This window comes from Amblyraja radiata, chromosome 5 (genome assembly GCF_010909765.2).
Source record: "Amblyraja radiata isolate CabotCenter1 chromosome 5, sAmbRad1.1.pri, whole genome shotgun sequence".
Taxonomy (NCBI): domain Eukaryota; kingdom Metazoa; phylum Chordata; class Chondrichthyes; order Rajiformes; family Rajidae; genus Amblyraja; species Amblyraja radiata.
Window position 1 is genome coordinate 56281347 of NC_045960.1, and position 20959 is coordinate 56302305.

Genomic DNA, 20959 nt, shown 5'->3' on the forward strand with positions numbered 1-20959 from the left:
TTCAGTACGCAGGTCTTGTTTTGTGCCAATTTCCACTGATCTCTTTAGGAGTGATCAATAATGCTAATTATTTTGTCTCACGACCTTCAGTGGATGAAATTTACATAGGTTTACAACATTTTGGATTAAATTTATCCTCCTCAGTCCTAATGGCCATCTTTAAACTGTCACCTCTGGTTCTGGACTCCCCCTTCCTCAGAAACATCATTCCTGCATTTCATCTACCCACTCGCACAAGCATCTTATCAGTTCCATTCTTCCAGGCTCCAATGAAGATAAGCCCAAAGGTCCCAATCGTTCCTAATATATGTCAGGTTTCCATCCCTGTAATTCATCTGAAGAATTTTCAATCTATCGAAGCACGTACATATTCATGAAGACACCTAATCTGCACCCAATTGTCATAGTATGGTCTCACAAAGTCCCTGGAAAATTGCAGTAAGGCATCCCTGCTCCTGATCTCAATTTGTATTGTATTGTATTGTATTGTATTGTATTCAATTTATTGTCATTGTCTCAATTAGAGACAACGAAATGAATTTTCCTTAGTCAGTATCATAAAAATAAATAAATAATAAGTAATAAAACATATTAAAAAATAAAATAGAATTTAAAAAAAAGCACAAACACAGAAAGTCCACGACACAACATAACACAATGGCACCAAGGTGAGGAAGGCACCATAGTCCAGCCAGCCTCCCCTCCGATCTTCCCAGATGTTCATCCGTGGTCGGGGCCTTCCGAGCGCCCGCAGTCGCCGCCCCGGGTGGCCCGATCTTCAGGCCCTCACGCCGGGCTGGTGGAACGCCGACGCCGATCCCCGACGGTGAACATCCTCCTCAGCGGCCCGGACCTCCAGATCAGCCGCCTCCCGCAGCCGGAGTCCGCAGCTCCCGAGTCCGCAGGCCGAGCCGGGCAGAGTCGCAGGACTCCGCGCTGTCCATCAGCGCCGCCCGCGTTGGGAGCCCACAAACCGCAGCTCCATGATGTCGGTGCAGCAAGTCCAGCACTCCGGGCGCCAGCCCCGCGATGTTTCAGTGCTGTCCCGCGGCTGCTGGAGCTCTGGTCGATCCCGGCAGGAAAGGCCGCGCCAATCCAGGCAGGCCGCTGGGGGGGGGGGGGCGAGGACGCGACTTGAATAATAGTCGCGTCCTCTCCAGGTAGCGACTGAAGGACGGTATCCCCCGCACCGTACCCTCTTCCCCCACATAAAGGAATTTAAAAAATCATAAAAAACACACATCAACATAACTAAAAAAAACAAAAAAACAAAAAGATACCCGGCTGAAGGTGGAGGCTGCTGGCACCAGCGCCACCGGAAGTACAACATTTTCAATTTCTCTCATTATGAAGATCACAGTACCTCCATAACGTTTGGGACAAAGACCCATCATTTATTTATTGGCCTCTGTACTCCACAATTTGAGATTTGTAATAGAATAACATGTGGTTAAAGTGCACATTGTCGGATTTTAATAAAGACCATTTTTATACATTTTGGTTTCACCATGTAGAAATTACAGCAGTGTTTATACATAGTCCCCCCATTTCAGGGCACCATAATGTTTGGGACACAGCAATGTCATGTAAATGAAAGTAGTCATGTTTAGTATTTTGTTGCATATCCTTTGCATGCAATGACTGCTTGAAGTCTGCGATTCATGGATATCACCAGTTGCTGGGTGTCTCTCTGGTGATGATTTGCCAGGCCTGTATTGCAGCCATCTTTAGCTTATGCTTGTTTTGGGGGCTAGTCCCCTTCAGTTTCCTCTTCAGCATATAAAAGGCATGCTCTATTGGGCTCAGTTCGGGTGATGACTTGGCCATTCAAGAATTGACCATTTTTTAGCTTTGAAAAACTCCTTTGTTGCTTTAGCAGTATGTTTGGGATCATTGTCTTGCTGGCCAATGGGTTTTGAGGCATTTGTTTGAACATGAGCAGATGGGATATCTCTTCAGAATTCATTATGCTACTACCATCAGCAGTTGTATCATCAATGAAGATAAATGAGCCAGTACCTTCAGCAGCCATACATGTAGGTATGTTGCAAAGCCTACCTGAAGCGTCGCTGAAAATCTGTCGCTGCGGGTGTGCGCGATTTTGGCGCCGTTTAGAGGGGGGCGGGTTTAAAGCGCGATTTTCTCTAGGCTGTTCCAATCGAGGATGTTTAGCCTATTAATTATTAACGAAAAATCGCTGGAAGATTCCGTCGCTTTAGCTATTATTACTTTTAAAGGCTTTATATAATTGTTATAGTAGTTTAAAAATTAACCTCTAAACCCGCGACCACTGTCACACGGCAGGGTCTCATACAGCAGACAACAGAAGGTAGGCTGTTTATTTTTACATTAAAAAGGGCTTCTTAAGATCCCTTTATACAAAGTTTAATGTTGCGAGTAGCTAATTTTGGGCCCATTATATCCCGCAGTATTTTTCTGGGCATTTGAGGGCACAAATCTACCGCAATGTGAACGTTCTAAACCAGCGCGTTCACAGCTTCCCACTAGAAAGCTGATGGACTTTAATTTACAGCAATTGAACACTAAATTCCTTCCATTTGGCCTATAAATTAATGTAAATGAGATTTAAAAATCATGTTTTATTGTGAATTATTTGTGAATATTATTTGGACACTTGGGCTATTTAAAAATGTTAATCATTTATTAAGAAATGGATAGATGTTTAGATCTAGTAATTGAAGTTTGAAATTAGCTACAATTGGGTAACTAACTAATTATATGCTTTAATTTCATGTCATCCAAGTAAGATTATTTTATATTTGTTTCAGAATAGTTCAATCTATGATAAATGAAAATTTCATTCAGTTCTCTTATTTTTTAAGAAAGTTATGGGCTTTGGACTGTCCACGATCACAGCTTTTTTGTTATGTCCATAGAAAATCAATAGGGAACAGGATGCTAATTTCCGAGTATGAAAATGGCCATAACTTTTTAAATAATTGAGATATGAAAGTGAATCAGGTGTCAAATTAAACTTATTTTTATGCTTTGTCTGATGGGATAAATTGCAGACTTGATTTTTTAAATCTCAAAATTTAGTAACATTGCTAATACATGCCCAGGCCATAACACCCCCACCACCGTGTTTCACAGATAAGGTGGTATGCTTTGGATTTTGGGCAGTTCCTTCTCTACTGCATATTTTGTTCTTGCCATCACTCCGATATAAATTAATCTTCATCTCATCATTCCACAAGACCTTTTTCCAGAACTGTGGTTGCTCTTTTAAGTGCTTCTTGGCAAACTATAACCCGGCCATCCTATTTTTGCAGCTAACCAGTGGTTTGCATCTTGCAGTGTAGCCTCTGTATTTCTGTTCATGAAGTCTTCTGCGGACAGTGGTAATTGACAAATCCACATCTGACTCCCGAAGAGTGTTTCTGATCTGTCAGACAGGTGTTTGGGTTTTTTCCTTTATTATAGAGAGAATTCTTCTGTCATCAGCTGTGGAGTTCTTCCTTCGCCTGTCAGTCCCTTTGCGATTAGTAAGCTCACCAGTGCTCTCTTTGTTCTTAATGATGTTGACAGTTGATTTTGGTAAGCCTAAGGTTTGGCTGATGTCTCTTAACAGTTTTATTCTTGTTTCTCAATCTCAAAATGGCTTCTTTGACTTTCATTGGCACAACTTTGGTCCTCATGTTGATAAACAGCAATAAAAGTGTCCAAAGGTGATGGAAAGACTGTAGGAAAGACTAGGTGCTGTGAGCTATCTTATACCTGCACTAAGGAGGCATTTAAACACACCTGAGCAATTACAAACGCCTGTGAAGCCATGTGTCCCAAACATTATGGTGCCCTGAAATGGGGGAACGATATATAAACACAGCTGTAATTTCTACATGGTGAAACCAAAATGTATAAAAATACCCTTCAATAAAATCTGACAATGTGCACTTTAACCACATGTGATTTTTTTCTATACTGGGTTTCATTTGCCCGCCAAATATCCCTTCCTGATAAATTATAAAGGGAAAGGTTTTTTTATTTTAAACTTGTATTCTTACGTAGATGCCTTAAGCAAGATCTCACACAAGCAGAAAGAGGCTCCTCTTTGGAAGCCATCTTAAGTTAGTATCAAATTATTGTCTACCCTAAAAGTGTAGACAACGTCCATTGTCTAAAAGTGTTTCTTCATGAACCTTTGCCCATTTGGTGCAGAACAGACATAGTAAAAAGTGGAATGCACAACAATATACTTCAGATTAAAGAGTTTTATTAGCAAGGTTGCCATCTTGTTTACTGTCTCACCATGCTAACATTTAAAATTTAACTGTAAAACTCAAACTAAAAATGACCTTACCTGCAATGGAGCCGGGAAACAGCTGAGAGTGTGTGAAGCCCAGTTGTGAGGAGTGAAAACCATGATTGTCTGTAGAATGTCCTTACACCAGGTTCCTTGTATAGATTCTGAGCCTGTAAAGAAGTCTATAATTTTTTTAAGAGATGATAAACATTAAAAAATAGTAGACAGAATTATTAAGGATGTGGTATTTGGTGACAATATTGGCTCTGAAAGACAGCATTCTGCAACCATGATTCAGAATTCTCTGGCTGTAGGAAGACCTATTTCTCATATATCCATTACACCCGCTTTTAAGGGCCTGTCCCACTTGCCGATTTTTTCGGTGACTGCCGGCATCATTGACTGACGTATCAGGTCACCGAGAAATTCGCAGCGTGACGCGGCATGATGACGTATGACGGGTGGTGTTTTTTCAAGTGTCGCAACATTTTTTTTTGTCGTCGCTGAATTTTGAAATGTTCAAAATCTTTTGGCGATACTGATATGACGCCGGCAGTCGCTGAAAAAAAAATCGCCAAGTGGGACAGGCCCTTTACCATGAGCCAATCCCCTGGTGGGAGCTTCCTGAATGAAAGCTTGAAACTGATTGGCAGGATCATGGTCAAACCCAGAGAAATACATAAGCAGCCTGTTATGCCACTCTCCAGGATGAACTCGCTGTAAAATTGCTGGGATGTTCACTAATGTCAGACATTTAAAAACAATGAACATGAATATACTTCTAATAAAATGAAATTATAATTGAAAAAAAAAATCAGTTTAACACGTCACAATGAGTTTAAACATTAACTGTCTTGCCACCTCTCAGTTGTTCACGTTGCTAACACAGTGCCACGATTAACCTGCTGCAAATTCAGTAGCACAGCTATTGGCAACCTGCAGAAGGCTGGTTTCAATGGAATTCATTGCCATAGAAGGCTATGGAGGCCAAGTCAATGGATATGTTTAAGGCAGAGATAGATAGATTCTTGATTGGTTTGGGTGTCAGGGGTTATGGAGAGAAGGCAGGAGGATGGGGTTGAGAGGGGAGGATAGATCGGCCATGAATGAATGGCAGAGTAGACTTGATGGGCCGAATGGCCTAATTCTGCTCCTATCACTTATGAACATAAGATGTTCCATCTTGGTGCATGGAAAGTCATAGGACTGCAATCGCTTTTTGTGACTAGGGTGAGGTAGTCATGGAGATTAGTGGACAAGAGGTTGGTATGGTGATGACTGTGAGGCCGGGTGGCGAGGCCAAATTACTACCATAGCCTGAGAAGTGTGGGGAGGAAGGGCCTTGGGGAAAGGTGCGAAGGGTGTTTAGGAGACTGAAGGAGAAATGGGTAAAAATAAATCACTTAATGGGGCCCTACTCAGGTTGGAGTTTTCATTAGACCCGGATCTGTTAGAGTCATCACTCGTCAGGCTTCACCAGGCCATTGAGAACCTGATCAAATGGCATGGAAAACCCAGGAATTGACATCTTAGCAGGCTGTCATGCCCAAGGTTTTCCATGTGCTCCATGCCTAATGTGCAGAGCACCTAGAAATGAAAATAATGGACTTCAAGTAACTTGCATGAAATCCCCAATTTCATGCAAAAGTAAACTGAATAAGCCTATTCCAACAATAGATAATTCACAATACAATGATAACAAAACAAAATTTACATGTTACCACTTACCAGTTACATGTGTTGCCCTAGCTAGAGTAAGAATTAGAGCTCTGTTAAGTTCCTCGGACTCTGCAGAAAGTACGGTTTTAGGATCACTGAGGAAACGAGTAAACTGAGGCTGGACCTCTGAACTGCCCAAGGCTGTGATGAGCCGGAGAGCGGTGCTTTCAACACTAGATAATCAAAGACAGAAAGCGTAGCTTATGATTCAATGTTCTAGTTGTTTCCTAGTTGAGATTTATGAATGATAACCACAGCCCCATCCATTTCACCAATGATTAATCCCTCTGCTAGATTTTTCAATTACATTTGAATCAGTAAATCATCAGCATAAACTATGGATACCAATAAACAACCAACAACAGTTAAGGTAATAGTAATATTTCTGACATTGTTTTGAAAACCTAACAAGTCTATTAATGTCCTCAGCAAAAACTACCTGTCATCACTTTTTGTTGTGAACTATACGGAACTCCATTTCCATTCTGATTTCCTCTGATATGACCAAGCATACAACTCTCAATTTATAAACAAAACGTAGCGTTTCAAGAAGTTTTGTCTCATCCTATGAGCGTTTAAAAACATAAATAAAATTTGTTGGAATTCTTAGGCATTTGCATAAAGTCTTTAGAAATAACAAAATCATGTCAGTGAAAATGCACAATCACATCTTTTGTTTGGAAAACAAAATGAGATTAGATATTACAGATTGCATACTTTACAGATATTACATATTAGACATTCAATAGGTCTATGAAGGATGTCAACTCTCTTGCACTACATTCAGCTCTAGTATATCAACAATAAGAATACCAATGTCAGGGTGCTACTCACTGACAACAGCTCAGTTTTCAAATCCATCTTACTAGATTGCTGTAACATTAATAAATTATGAAAACTCCGTATGACCATAAATAGCAAAGGGTTGCTTCCACCATTTAAGGCAGGGGTCGGCAACCTGGTTCTGCATAGGGGCCAGGACGCATATCTGTGAGCGGATGGCGGGCCACATCTATCATGTGTACACATGAATCCCGCCCCATATGGCAGGCATCAAATCACATGTTCACATAGATCCCGCCCCTTTGAGGACACCATCCGGAGCACTGACCCCTAGTTACGGGCGCTCACAAACATGGCGTACCTACGGACCATTGCCTTGGCTCTATCCTGAAGGCAGTGACTCAAATACTCACACTCACTCGCCCCCGGCCTATTGACAACCCGGATCCCGACAGTGAAGTCCAGACACAGAAGGTGCGCTGCTTTGCGCAGGATGCGGTACAGCCAGAGCTCGGCGCTTGCCGCTGCTCGATGGCTCCGCCATTGCGGCCACCAGCGCAGGCCTCCTTGCATCATCGCACCTGGGCACCGCGGTCTCCAGACTGGGAGGTACCAGAGATGACGGAATTCTGCGGGCCGGATAATTCCGGGGAAAAAAATACGCCTTATGATTTTGGGTTACGGGCCGCATTTGGCCCGGGGGCCGTAGGATGCCGACCCCTAATTGAAGGAATTAGCATCAAAATGAGATTCTCATCATAGTCAAGAGAAAATAAAAGATAGATTTAGATTCTGACCAATCAAAATGTAGAATGCTTTTACCACAGATTACTACTGATAGAAATCGTAAGACAATTGGATAACTATTTGAAATGAAGAACCTGAAGTTCAATGGAAGAAAGCAAGGTATGTGTGATTAAGATAGCTCTAGCTGCGTGCAAGTTGATTTCTGTGCTGAAATTATCATTACTCAATTAAAAGATACTCAACAAAGGCATATTTTAAGCATTTCAGAATCCTCATCTTCCCCACAATATTATTTATATTTAAGATTCGTGCATTGACATACTAGCCCCGTTATTCTTTGAAAAGACTACAAATAACTTACCAGAGGTGAAGTTGATTTTGATTGGTATGTGGCACTGCTGCCAATGAATGAAGATGGCTTAACAGTTGCACCCTATAGTGGGGCTGGATGTGATGCATGCGGTAGCTAAACATCTCCAGCAGAGTGTGCAAGATTCCCCATGCATGTGACTTGAAAACATTTGGTAAAAGCTGGCCTAAAAAGAAAGTAGAAAGTTAACTTCCTTGCACACAACATGGATCCATGTAATATCTTTTCAAAAACCTATTTTAAATGGGTTACACCCATTACCCTGTAATGAAGGATTACAATTTAAGGATAGGGATGCTGTCTTGGAAATGTCATTCTTTGCCATTATTCAATGGTACAAATGCAACTGCAAAATTAAATAATAAAATTACACATGACTGCACTGTTACAAGTAAAAACATTTGTATGCTCAGAAAATTACAATTCTAGGAAAGAGATATACTAAATTTTGAGAAAGAACTGTATGGCATATGTATAACTGCAGTCATCATGATCTCAAATAAATTGCTTCCACTCCACCAATCACATTTTTATATTACAAATAATTTTAATTTCAATTCATGAATGAACTCTAACTATTGCTAGCTGTAAACAGGTTATAGAAATTATGGCACTATTAAGACTATTTTCATTTGAAATAGGGACAAATATTCCTTTATTTTCCTTAATCTTTGCAACATTGCCATCAGATCACATATAGGTAGTTATTTTTATTTTGCCATGAACCAAAAAAAATGTGATCGAAAAGTAACCATTCCTAGAGAACCAAAATAATTATTTTTCCAAAACCACTATTGTTGTGGTCTCCTACTACTTTCAAAAGTAATGTTAAGAATTTTCATAGCAAAGTGACTATGAATATTCTAACTTAACAATTTATATGCAGTACAGAAGGCTAGAGACAAGGGGGCATGATTTTTTGTCATACACCTGTACCCTGCAACACTGAGTTGGCAGTCCTTTGGCTTCCTCAACCAAGCTTCCATAATGGCTACAATATACCAGTCCCATGTATCTTTCCATGCTTTAAGTTCATTCTCCTTAGCTGAGAGACCTCTTGCATTAAAATAAATGCAACTTAATCCAACAGTCTTTCCTCACTCCCTGCCGTGATCCTGTCTGTCTTGTCTACTGAACATTACTGATTTGCATTTCAATTTGCAGTTTCTTATCTGCCTCACTACTTTTTTGGATCTCACCCCCTGCCAATCTAATTTAAGTCTTTCACGAGTTTAGCAATGGAAGATCCATGCCACTGAATCCCAGCATTTAACATTTGCATATAGATTAAAGAAATACCCAAAAGTCTAATTCAAACAAAAAAGCGATAGAAACTACGCAAGTCTCCATCAACATATTATTGAGTTCTCCGGTTCTCAAAATATAATTATTTACCCACCTCAAAGACATGCAACAATCTTCAAAGTAGTTCATAACTGGGTGAAAATTATTTATTTAGAATTCATAGATTCACTTACTGATAAAACCTTTAATTCCAAGGGATTCAATCTCCATGTAAACCAGAAGACGGCTGTAAGTTTCTACCAGAGCAGGGGCCAATGCTAGGCTTGATTTGGCATGGGCTAGTTTGATCACCCTTGTAGCTATGCTGTGAATGAGGCTGAAATGCAGAATACTTAAATCAATCAAATTCAACCATTAGAATATTGCTAAAGAGCAGCAGTAATGTTCATCATTTATTTGTATCAAAATAATGATAACCTTTGAGTAATTAAAAAGGCAATTGCTTGACAGGTAGAATAAAAGTAAATAAACTATGTGGAATGCAAGAAAATTAGCATTGTTAGGGTATTAATGGCCAAACATATTTTAAATATCTAAGATTTAATCTAATGTTGGAGTCCAAGAAATAAGTTTATTACTTCATTTGGATGAACTGATTTCATTTCTCTTAAAATACATTGTTTTAATGCATGCTATTAATAGTTCAAGATGTTTATTATTAAAACATTTTTTTCTTGTCTAGTTATTTATTACTTCACTATTATTTTCTAAAATAATATTTTATTTTATGAATTGGTTCTTCCTATCACTATAACATATTTTTTCTGTTTGCCACTCAAAGGACTAATGAGAATGAGCATAGGGTAACCTTTCACAAAAAACATAGTTGATCAGGATTAAATACTAATCATTACCTCATTTTGGCATGGACTGTTAGTGAATCCAATAAGTTCATTCGCAAGGGTGTTATTGATCCTGAAGCTGTGCAATTTGTTCCTGGAAGAGATATCCTCAAGCTTCCATTCCCATATATTGTTTCAACCAATACTCCCATAGGTAATGTAAAGTACTCAGAATTAGTGGAATAAGCATTGCACAACAACGCAATCTTGTAATCATTCATCTGTAGGCTTTTATTTCTCAAACTTTGCTGCAAAAACCTGTTTGGAAATAATGAAACAATTTATGAATTACTTTGCTTTCTTGTATTTATTATTAACCATTAAGAATCATCTCTCATAAAATGCTGTCACTTTATTTTCCAATAAAGGTCTTCTAAATGTATTGGATCATCCGTTTGAAGATGACGGCAGGCCTTTATCTATTCACTGTTATTAATTTATTCATCCTCACTTTAAAGATATATTGTTTATTATACAAAGCCATATGTATCAACTAAAGATACTGCCATACATAAACTGCCTAATTTTAATTGTATTTCTACCATGCTAAAATATATGTTGATGGCAGGAAGTAATCTGGCCATGTCTATCTAGACAGTACTGGAGAAAGGGAACCTAATGCCTTCATCCATGCAGGCAACGTGTGCTCTAATCCATTCCTCCCATTTAAATATTAGGGTCACTGCTCTGAATAGCAAAGACAGTGACTTTACATTTAGCAGCTTACTCATGGTGGAGTTTGAGAGAGTGAGGGATGGGTATCTGCAGTTTAGAATTATCATTCTGAGCCTTCCTGTTGAGATGTATCCAGATACAAGTCATAGCAAAAGCATGAGTTGACTGTGGCTTGCTAATGTCAGGTACAGGAATGCACTGCAAATAAAGAAAAATAAGCACACATGAAAATTTGGAAAGTTCTCTTCTTTCTCTACTCAAATAACTGCAATGGTAAATTGATGTAGAAATCCTACTTCTTTCTCTGGGTACAGAAGGTCAAACAGCTTCATCACTGGAAGGAAGTCAGCCAGCGCATTCTTCTGAATACTGCCAGAAATGAACTGTAATAAAACCCACATCAGATGGTCTCGGCCTTTAATTAAGCCTCGGCCTGCCAGCTAAAAGATAAAGACAACAAAGATGCAGAGATATTGCTTAATACTTCCAGGTAATGATTGAGTACAGGAAAATAAAAATTCAAAACAAAATAATAATTGTGGCACAAGTTACAGATCTTATTGTGCAAACGCCTGAAATGTTGGATAGCATGGGGAAGAGATTTGATTTTGAAAAGCTTTGAGGAAATGATGGCTAGGGCATTGTAATTTAATAGCTGAACATGGATATTGAGCACACATTCAGCTCTTGAGCCACATAGCAATATTAGTTGTAATTTTGCCCATCAGAGGTATGACAGTGGGTCTTCATTATATCACTTCCATGCTTGATTATCCTCCCAGCACTAAGACTTCCAGAATGGCATATAAAATTCCAAATGTGTTCAAACCAATCAAAATTATTTCTTATAATAAATTCAGTACATCAAATATGAAAGATTATAAATTAGCCTTACTTGCTCCATTGTCAAGTTATCAGCCTTAAAGATTTATTGCTATATCGTTCTGTTCTTACTAATCTGCTTATTTGTTTACATTTTCAGTTCAGTTTAGTTTATTGTCACGTGTACCGAGGTACAGTGAAGAACTTTTGATGCGTGCTATCCACGGCTTTTTTGGACAAAAGCCTTTTCTCCCTCTATCAACATGCATTCTAATTTTAATAGTACATCTTTTAAGTAAGCTTTATTAAAATGCCATGCAACAGCCACCTTTATCACATCAGTCACACCGCTCTCATCATTACACAATGATTTCATTAAAAAAACAACTCTTATCTAAGGTCACCTTCAACTTCACAGTTTGTTATGATTTCCCCACTGCATTTTTGTATTTTATTTTGCGCTGTGAATTCTAAAAAATAAGTTAATCAAAGTGAATTCTAATAAATAAGTTAATCAAAGTAAAATTAGGTTTTTTTTAATTGCTTTTCCTTTAATTGAAGTTATTTAATTACATTTCAGATAATTCAGATCTCTAAATAAATGTCAGTTGCTGAAGATTTTCTGTGAAACTGTAAAACCCTGACAATTTACTCACCAGCATCCTTCAGTATTACGAGATTCAAGCAGTTTTTCTAATTTCAGTCCAATTATCGCTTATAATAATATTGTTTTGAACATTAATCATCATTAGCAGTTCTTCTTGACTGTGCTGATATTGTTTTCACTTTCCTTAATAAAAGTAATGTAAATACATTTTCTCTAACCCTCCCATTCTCTGAAAAAATATTTTCTCACATCCAGTTCTGTTGAAAGTTCTTCAGCATCAAATATCCACATGTGTCATTGCATGCTAAACATGTCCACCATGATCCATTTTTATGTCTGGTTTTCAGCACCTCAAAATTTTTATGTAGGAAGGAACTGCAGATACTGGTTTACACCAAAGGTATATACAACATGCTGGATTAACTCAGCGGGTCAGGCAGCATCTCTGGAGAAAAGGAATAGGTGACATTTTGGATCGAGATCCTTCTTCAGACTACAATTGTTTTTGCTTATCAATATCTAGCTATGAGCTTGTTGTAAACTGAGCCCCTTTAATAATGTGCAATTTTCATCGGATTTGATTCACATGTTGTCAGCTCTATGTCATTGGCTCAATCCCCTGCTAATTCAAAAACCTTTGTTGTACAAGTATATCTTCCTATACACTCAATAAATAATCATGGATTAAATGGTGAACTGATTGCAACGCAGGTCTGAAATTATACATATATACATTTTTGTACCCCAAACATACCTTTTGATGCAGTGATAACACCATGTGTGGGAAGCTAGCAAATTGAAACAATACAAAAAAAATGAGCTGACTGGAGAGGTGTTGCCACAACAATTGACTGGTGCCTCCATCATCAATTTTTTCTTCTGTCTCTGAGCGTTCCATAGCATAAACCACTAAATCCACAAGCTGATCCTCCAAAACTGGGCAACGTTGCTTGTGCTGTAAAGTAGACACTTATTACAGTCATGAACATTAAACACAAAGATAGGCTTCTCACGCAAAAGAAAATGAACAAAGCATGAAATGCTAACCTAAACACACTGCAATGAGGTATTTCAGAAAGCACCTAATTTGCATGTAGCGTAAAAAAAAGATGCAATGATTTGCCCTTCTCCCCAAATCTGCATATTCAGAAACACATTTTGCTTTTTTCCCCCCAAAAAGGAGACTCAACTTTGGTCAACAAGAAACTTAACCATACATGTTCTAGTGATCAAATTTGTAAAGCAGAGGTTTTTTTTGTGTTTTCTTCCGAGCCTAAGTTCTATTACTACCTACATATAAAATTAGCATGCTTTCCACGTGTGATCATGAAACTTAAAAAAAATAATTAAAAATTGTACTTCCTTTGAAAGCATGCTTTACGGTCCCTTACAAAGGTACGGCTACTTTGAACACATCTGTTGATGCCACTTTACATATGCAGTTAACTAGTTTTCACAGATTAACAAAATAATATTTTCTAAATAACCTCTCCATGACAACTTTAAAAAATCTTAGGTGCAAGAATTGCAACAATCACACATTCTGTAGCAGACAGCGACAGACACCACTACATACTCTACGTATACCAGCATGCAGATCTACTTTATTCTCTAAAATGGCATCAGTTGCTACCAAGCAGTCAGCGTCTCGTTAGTCACAATACAACAGTAAGATTGTAAACATACCTGAGCAATGTTCAAGGTCTAGAGCATTGTAGGATGGGCAGGACAAGACAGGACAGAACAAAAATAAAGGAAGAAAAAAAGAAAGACATAACAGTGACTATGAGGCCAGCCTCAGAATGCCCCAGACAGGCCAAGCCCCACAAAAACCAATGTACAATTTCTCATGTTTGAGGCTGGCCTAATAGCTAAAGCAATGTAAATAAAACTCAAATCATGTATTTCTTTACATTAATTCTACCGATTTTTCATAAGATACTGCATTTACAGTATTTTACTATTCCCATCCACAAGGCAATATATAACTGGAAGATTAAAACTGTTTCCCTATTTCAAGTAACTAGAGTAAATCTATTAGAAACTGATGCTAACTTACAGTCTAGCTATTCTTGCTGAATATTGTTTTGCTTATTTAGCCATAGTAACAGAAAAGAGAAAAACAGTGCAGGCTATATTTAGAAGTTAAATCCAAGGCAATATACAGGGAGACACAGTACCTGTTTATTTAGACCTAGCATGTTGCAGACCATATCTCTGGAGTAAGGTTGTTCTAAAACATATCTCAATAGAGCAGTCTGTGGGTCAAAAAGGTCCTAAGGGAAACAAAACACACACAGTTGATATTCGTTTTATCTTTTGAGGAGTGTTTAAACCCAACTCTGTAATACCCAACTCTGAAGGAAAAGAAACACCATTAACAAATATATTTGAACTTTGGTTATGAAATATAGTACAGTAAATACTTCACTTAACATTGAAGTATCTAATCATAAAAATCTGGAATTTTTGGAAAAAAACAAGTTTCCTGATGCAGTGATTTTGATGGAGTTGTGTACCAGATAACTAGACCTAGAAAAATAACACAGGTTAGTCTGCGTTGCCAGTTAATGAGGCAATGGATCATCTTGTTTTTCTACATTCCTCACTGATCTCCATCTGCTCTAATCGTGTACAACATAGATCTGATGATCGTAAATTTGAATACACTAGATAAATGAGCACCCCCAACCCTCTAAAAGATAGAGAATTCAAAGATATATAATTCCATGTTGTTTGTCAAGAAATGTCTTATGATATTTAGCTCAGATAGGCAATCACTTAGAACCAGGCTGCCTATTTATTGACTCTCCAGCCAGAAAAAAACCTTCTCCCAACATCTACTTTGCTAAAATTGGATTTGGGTGTTCAATTTCAATCATAAAATGTTAATTTAATTTGAACAATTTGTATGACAGCTCATTGATTTCAAATTCAGCTACGATAGCAGTAATATAGAATGGTTAATCTTTCAAAGATGCTTTAAAGATATTGATACTATATTCCTTCTCAAAGAAATGTATATAAAATGTGGAGTGGGATTTATATAATTTGGCTATTATGAGGTCTAGAAAATTTCTTCTATTCAACTGTAAAAAATGGAAATTGTTATTCAAGTCCAATAGTGTGGCGTCACCCAGTGGGTAGGCCACTCACTATGTGAACCGTCGGGGGGAAGGGTCATGTGACCGGGTAATGGCGGGAAGGAGTTGTCACGGGGTTGAGGGGTGTGCCCTTGAATAAATATAGAGGACCGGGTCAGCCTTCCCCCATTTGCGTGTGTGTTGTTCTCTTTACTTCATCAATAAAGATCTCTTTGATTCACCACGCGTGGCTTGCTTATTCGCCCGCCATATTGGTGACTTCCACGATCCAAAACGGTCATTTTGGATTTCAATAATGTTTGCCGACAACGATCAACCTCAACAGCCCGAGGTCGCTGACAGTCCGGCCCAGCAGAACGCTGTCTCCCTGAAGCTGCCCGTGTTTTGGACATCGCAGCCCCAGGTGTGGTTCCAACAAGCAAGGCCCAGTTCCACGTTCGACGCATAACGGCCGACGACACTCAGTACTACTATGTGGTCGGCGCTTTGGATTTGGAGACGGACGGTCGCCTGGCTCCTTACCTACGCGCACCGCCGGATCAGGACAAATATGATGGCCTTAAAGCGCTGCTCTTGCGGACCTTTGGGCTCAGCCGCCGGGACTGCGCAGCGCGGCCTTTGCGATCGCAAGCCGTCAGAGCTCATGAGCGAGATGCTCGCCCTCATGGACGGGCATCGGCCCTGCCTGATTTTCAAGCACGCCTTTTTGGAGCAGATGCCGGACAACATCTGCTTGCTGCTCGCCAGTGAGGATTTTGCACACCCCCTGCTTGCGGACGAGCTGTGGCAAGCCAAGTAGCAGGGCGGTGGCTCGATCGATCGAGTATAGGCGGCCCAGAAACCAGGCCCTGCGTCCACCGGGAGTTTAGCTGCGCCGCCTGTCCCGAACAACCCCGGTAAGGGGAAGTGGTGTTACCACTACCAGCGCTGGGGTCCCGCAGCCCATCAGTGCCGCCCGCCCTGCTCGTAGCCTTGAAATGCCAGGGCCGGCCGGCAGTAGTCGCTGCAGCGGTCGGCCTGAAACATCGCCTCTACGCATGGGATTGACACTCAGGACGACGGTTCCTGGTGGATACAGGCGAGGAGGTTTGCGTTTTACCCCCGTTGGGGGTGGACATTCGTTCTGGCCATCAGGGGCCTTCGCTGATTGCAGTCAACGGCAGCTCCATACAGACGTATGGGGTTCGCATGGTCCCACTCATTTTTGGCCCATGCCATTTTACCTGGACCTTTACAGTGGCTGACGTTTCCCAGCCATTGCTGGGCGCAGATTTCCTTCGGGCCCAATCTCTGTTAGTGGATGTGTGGGGGCAATGCCTTGTTCGTCTACTCTTTCGCTTTCGTACCTCCGATTCTGGGGTGGCCCCGTGGCGCCACCCAGTGGGTAGGCTACTCATTATGCGAACCCTCGGCAGTCGGGGGTAGGGTCACTTGACTGGGTAATGGCGGGATGGAGTTGTCACGGGGTTTAGGGGTGTGCCCTAGTATAAATATAGAGCCCCGGGTCAGCCTTCCCCCATTCGCGTGTGTGTGGTTCTCTTTACTTCATCAGTATAGATCTCTTTGATTCACCACGTGTGGCTTGCTTATTCGCCCGCCATAATAGTAATATAAAGGTAATGGATACATCCCTTACAATTTGATTGCAATAGCTTCTGCTTTTATGTGATCAGTCCCTTAAAGGTTTTCAAATATGGAGTTGTACTAAATTTATTTTCGAATCATGTAATATCTGTTTTGAATCAGAAACTTCCTTAAAGATTCAATAGGGTTTAAAATGCATTCAGTATTTACCATCAACTTTCCTAATCGACTCTGCCATTTATTTCCTTTAATGATTTGCTTTCTTTGTGGCTTAAAGATCTAAACAATTCTTCAATATGCTCATATAATTTGGAACTGCCAGACACCAAACCTGCAACCCACTTACTTTACTAAGGCTGGTATTCCGATCTCAGATTTGTTCAAAATTTAGATTTTAAAATGACAAACGCGGACTTCAGAACTTTACCCAAAAGTACAAATCATTATCTGTATAACTTCATATCCGTACAACTTCATGATCCATACCACCATGGTTCTATCACACCACGTTTCTACGTTCTTGTCTGGGGCACACAATCCAGAAGCAGAAACCAGAATTCCAAACCAGTTTCCCATGAGCATCTACTTTATTAATACATTTCTGCTTCATATTGGAAGAAAATCATAACAGCAAGTTTTACTTTGGTATTACTTACCAAACACGATTCAGGTCAATGTAGACATGGTTACTGATTTTTTTTAAATGTTGCTAATTCTTTAAACCAGTTACCTAATCGGTCAATTCACAAAAGTCATGTATATAAAGACCAATTTTCTGTAATGTCACACATGGCCAATCAATACATAAAGAAGGAATAATTCTATTAAAGTGGAGGGGATAATTACAAATGTAAAAAACGCAGTTCTCAGAATCTGGATATATTCTTAAATAACGACATGCTTGTGTAAAATGCATTAGGTAAGCAAAATAACATAAATTGGCAAGATAGAGAAGTACAGTGGGATGAAATTGGCAATTTACTTGAATTAGACGAGATGACTATGATCACCATTGATGTGCAATTGTCCCATTACAAGAATTATAACATGACGTTTACATAGACTGTTGCTGCTATTTGTGAGATGATGGAAAAAGTGAACAGGAAGAATGATAATTTGTCCACATTTTATATTACAAAGAAGCTACAAGTTAAAATTTACCAAATAGTCAAATAAATGCCATCAATTAAGATGAGAAAATAAATGGATCTTTATGAATACAATTTATAAATTCAGACCACATTTCATAAATGTAACTGTGCAAAGTTTAAGCTAGCACAATTTTAAAATGTCATAAGAAATAAGCGTGTTGGTCAAAGAACTTGAAAGATCTTGTACTGTGTAGAGCATTGAATCTCACCAAAATAAGGAACTAATTAAGAGTAAAATGGAAGCTAAAATCATAAATTATAACTAGTCTAGTTTTTGCTCTTCTAATAATGGAAACATTGGCTCCATAGTTCTCACGCTACATGATCTGCCAATTCCAGCACTTTCTTTTCAGGTTAAAACAAATCAATTGTTCAATAAATAATAAAGCTGTGAAGCATCCAAGGTTCCTCCTGTGTTAAAAAAATTAAGTATCTTGTATTACAAGTGTTCCTTACAAGCAAAACTTGACAGTATTAGCTTCAAGCATTGTTTTTGTTTCTTTAGAACATCTGTACCAAAATTATGATCAGTAGTATTTCAGTGACCTCTGAAATTTTAGCAGTATTTCTTTGCTTAACACTTAGCTGCTGAGCACTTCTGCTCTTCCTTTACTTTAATTATGTGGGAATTGTCAGTGCAACACATAAAAATGGCGTTGCCACATGACATTTAAAAGTTGACATCTAATGACTATGACGCTCACCCAAAAATAGGTGCTGAGAAAATAACAAATATATCATTTGTAATACAGTAAATATAATTTATTTTTCTTTAAATTTCTAACTGAGGTGACTTACCAGATATACAATTCCACTTCATGTGTTCAATGTCTCCAAAAGAGCAAATAATTGTTTGCAACATTCAGTAAATACAAAAGAAGAGCAAAACCAGAAAATGCTACTTATTATTTATGGCTATTGATTAGCTTGCTTGATACTGCACCTACTTTGTGAAAGCATATTATGTCTTAATTTGAAATGAATCAGATCTTTTGCAAAATATAAATAAGAGCTTTATAAATAAAATTAAAATATTAAGCAGTTTGTACTGCAAGCCAACGTCAATATACACATTAATACAACCAATATTCCTTGGCACTTTCAAGATAATTGTCTCTAAACACACATGATAAATAGGTTTATACCTTAAACATCAGAATTATCTTGGAACTCTTATTCTGTTAACTAGTCATAGATAAAAATTATATGTTTTATCTGTTTGCTGTGAAAAATGACCTGCTTGCTAAAAAGCCTAGTATTGTGTCAAATCCAATCACTATTCCTGAATAGTGATTGGATTTGGCTTCCACCTGAATTGTTGCTATTCAGGTGGAAGTCCTGGTGACCTGATGGGTTACGTCCAGTATATACTGAAATATTCAAGGAGGGTTAATCGATTAGTTCACCCTACCACTAGACTCCCAAACAAGCCCAATTTCTTATCGAGACTCAGTGCAAGTTCTGAGATGCCATTAATTTTAAGGATCACAGATTAGAATGGAAAGGGTAAACCATTTAAAAAAATATTTTATTTTATATTTATTATTGCAAATATTTTCTGTCTGTTATTATTTTTCTACAACATTCCTAACTTAAAAAACAATTTGGATCAATTTTATTAGTTTTAAATGCTTTTGAGCTGTTGAAATACTTGATAGCTGTACAACTCTGCCTTTGGCTTTGCTTTTTGTTAAAGCTTGACAAGGCTTTAGAAGGTTGAGACCTCGACACTTTGGCAAAAAAGATCAATTTGTTATCAAACCAAGGGTCATGGAGAGCCAACAAAATTGGCCCCAGTGGCTGAGTTGAGCAAGATCCAGCCCACCAGAAAAAGCTGTTTACAAAAGATGAAAGTATAATGTCAACAATTATTTAATACACAACTAAAGCTAGAATTTGAAGATAAACTTGTGTGCAGTGTTAATAGCAAATGTAAAGTAATGGACATCAACTTCTATTGATTATCAAACTACATATCTAGCAAGAATGGAAAGTTAAAATGTATTAAAAATGTTAAGGAACCCTCGATATTAAAACATTGATCCTTGTTCTCTAAACCTTTTATAGTCTTACCCCTTTCCTTGTCTATGCTATCTCCTCCAGCCCGATAATCTTCCAAGATACACGATCCTCCACATATAAAATCGCCCACCACCGATGGTCATGTCTTTGGCTGCCTTGGCACTAAACTCTGGACCTCACTTCCAAAATCGATTTGATCAAGCCTTTAGTCATTTGTCCTAATATCTCCTTATGTAACTTGACGTCGATTTTTTGACAATCCCTCCATTAAGGCTGTGGGGTGTTCCAAGAAAATGGTCTGTATCGCAATGCTCCATAATGAGAAGCAGCATTATATTCACATATTAAAATAATGCAAATTGAAAAAAATTTATAAAAATTGTGTTTATTTACTTTATCCCCATCTAAATTTCAAGAGAGCAAATTTTATTAGGTAGACACAAAATGTAGAAGTAACTCAGCGGGACAGGCAGCATCTCTGGAGAGAAAGAATGGGTAACGTTTCCGGTCGAGACCCTTCTTCAGACCAGTCTTGGAGAAGGGTCTCGACCCAAAACATCACCCATTCCTTCTCTCCATAGATGCTGCCTATCCCGCTGAGTTATTCCAGTATTTTGTGAATACCGATTTAAACCAGCATCTGCAGGTCTTTCCTACCAATTTTATTAGGTGTCTCAAATTATTCGATACTGAATTGTGAATTGTGTAAGTGCGAATTTCCGTTGTCCAAACATTGTCTCACAGCAATCGCCTGTATATTGACATTGCTGTGAAGGACCATGAGATGTTCTTGGTATATTATGAGTATTATATTAGTGCAAATAACATTAATGTAAGCAAAGATTGTTGTCATAACAAAAAACAAGTTCACTTATGTTTATGAGGGATAGTTTTGTTGTTAATGGAAACACTATACCCTGAAATTCATGATACAAGAACGAGGAACATTTAAGAAACATAACCT

The 20959-nt window shown here is 38.6% G+C and overlaps 1 protein-coding gene and 1 long non-coding RNA gene across 4 annotated transcripts in view; one reads left to right on the top strand and one right to left on the bottom strand.

Moving 5' to 3' along the window:
• The window catches only part of med23 (mediator complex subunit 23), a 69454-nt gene that overhangs the window by 31105 nt on the left and 17390 nt on the right, over positions 1 to 20959 (bottom strand). The window contains exons 10-19 of one of the 3 annotated variants that reach the window (XM_033021278.1): positions 14315 to 14410; positions 13821 to 13838; positions 12889 to 13089; positions 11002 to 11145; positions 10758 to 10903; positions 10043 to 10288; positions 9362 to 9504; positions 7875 to 8049; positions 5993 to 6156; positions 4322 to 4434 (exon numbers count right to left, since the gene is read on the bottom strand). In XM_033021278.1, coding sequence (XP_032877169.1) covers positions 4322 to 4434; positions 5993 to 6156; positions 7875 to 8049; positions 9362 to 9504; positions 10043 to 10288; positions 10758 to 10903; positions 11002 to 11145; positions 12889 to 13089; positions 13821 to 13838; positions 14315 to 14410 — 1446 coding nt within the window. Of the gene's footprint in view, positions 1 to 4321; positions 4447 to 5992; positions 6157 to 7874; positions 8050 to 9361; positions 9505 to 10042; positions 10289 to 10757; positions 10904 to 11001; positions 11146 to 12888; positions 13090 to 13820; positions 13839 to 14314; positions 14411 to 20959 lie in introns of all 3 variants that reach the window. The other 2 variants (XM_033021277.1, XM_033021279.1) reach the window with 2 other exon arrangements.
• On the top strand, positions 707 to 20435 carry LOC116973322. The gene is made up of 3 exons (XR_004412040.1): positions 707 to 718; positions 3414 to 3417; positions 20077 to 20435. It is a non-coding gene; the product is annotated as an uncharacterized LOC116973322 (long non-coding RNA).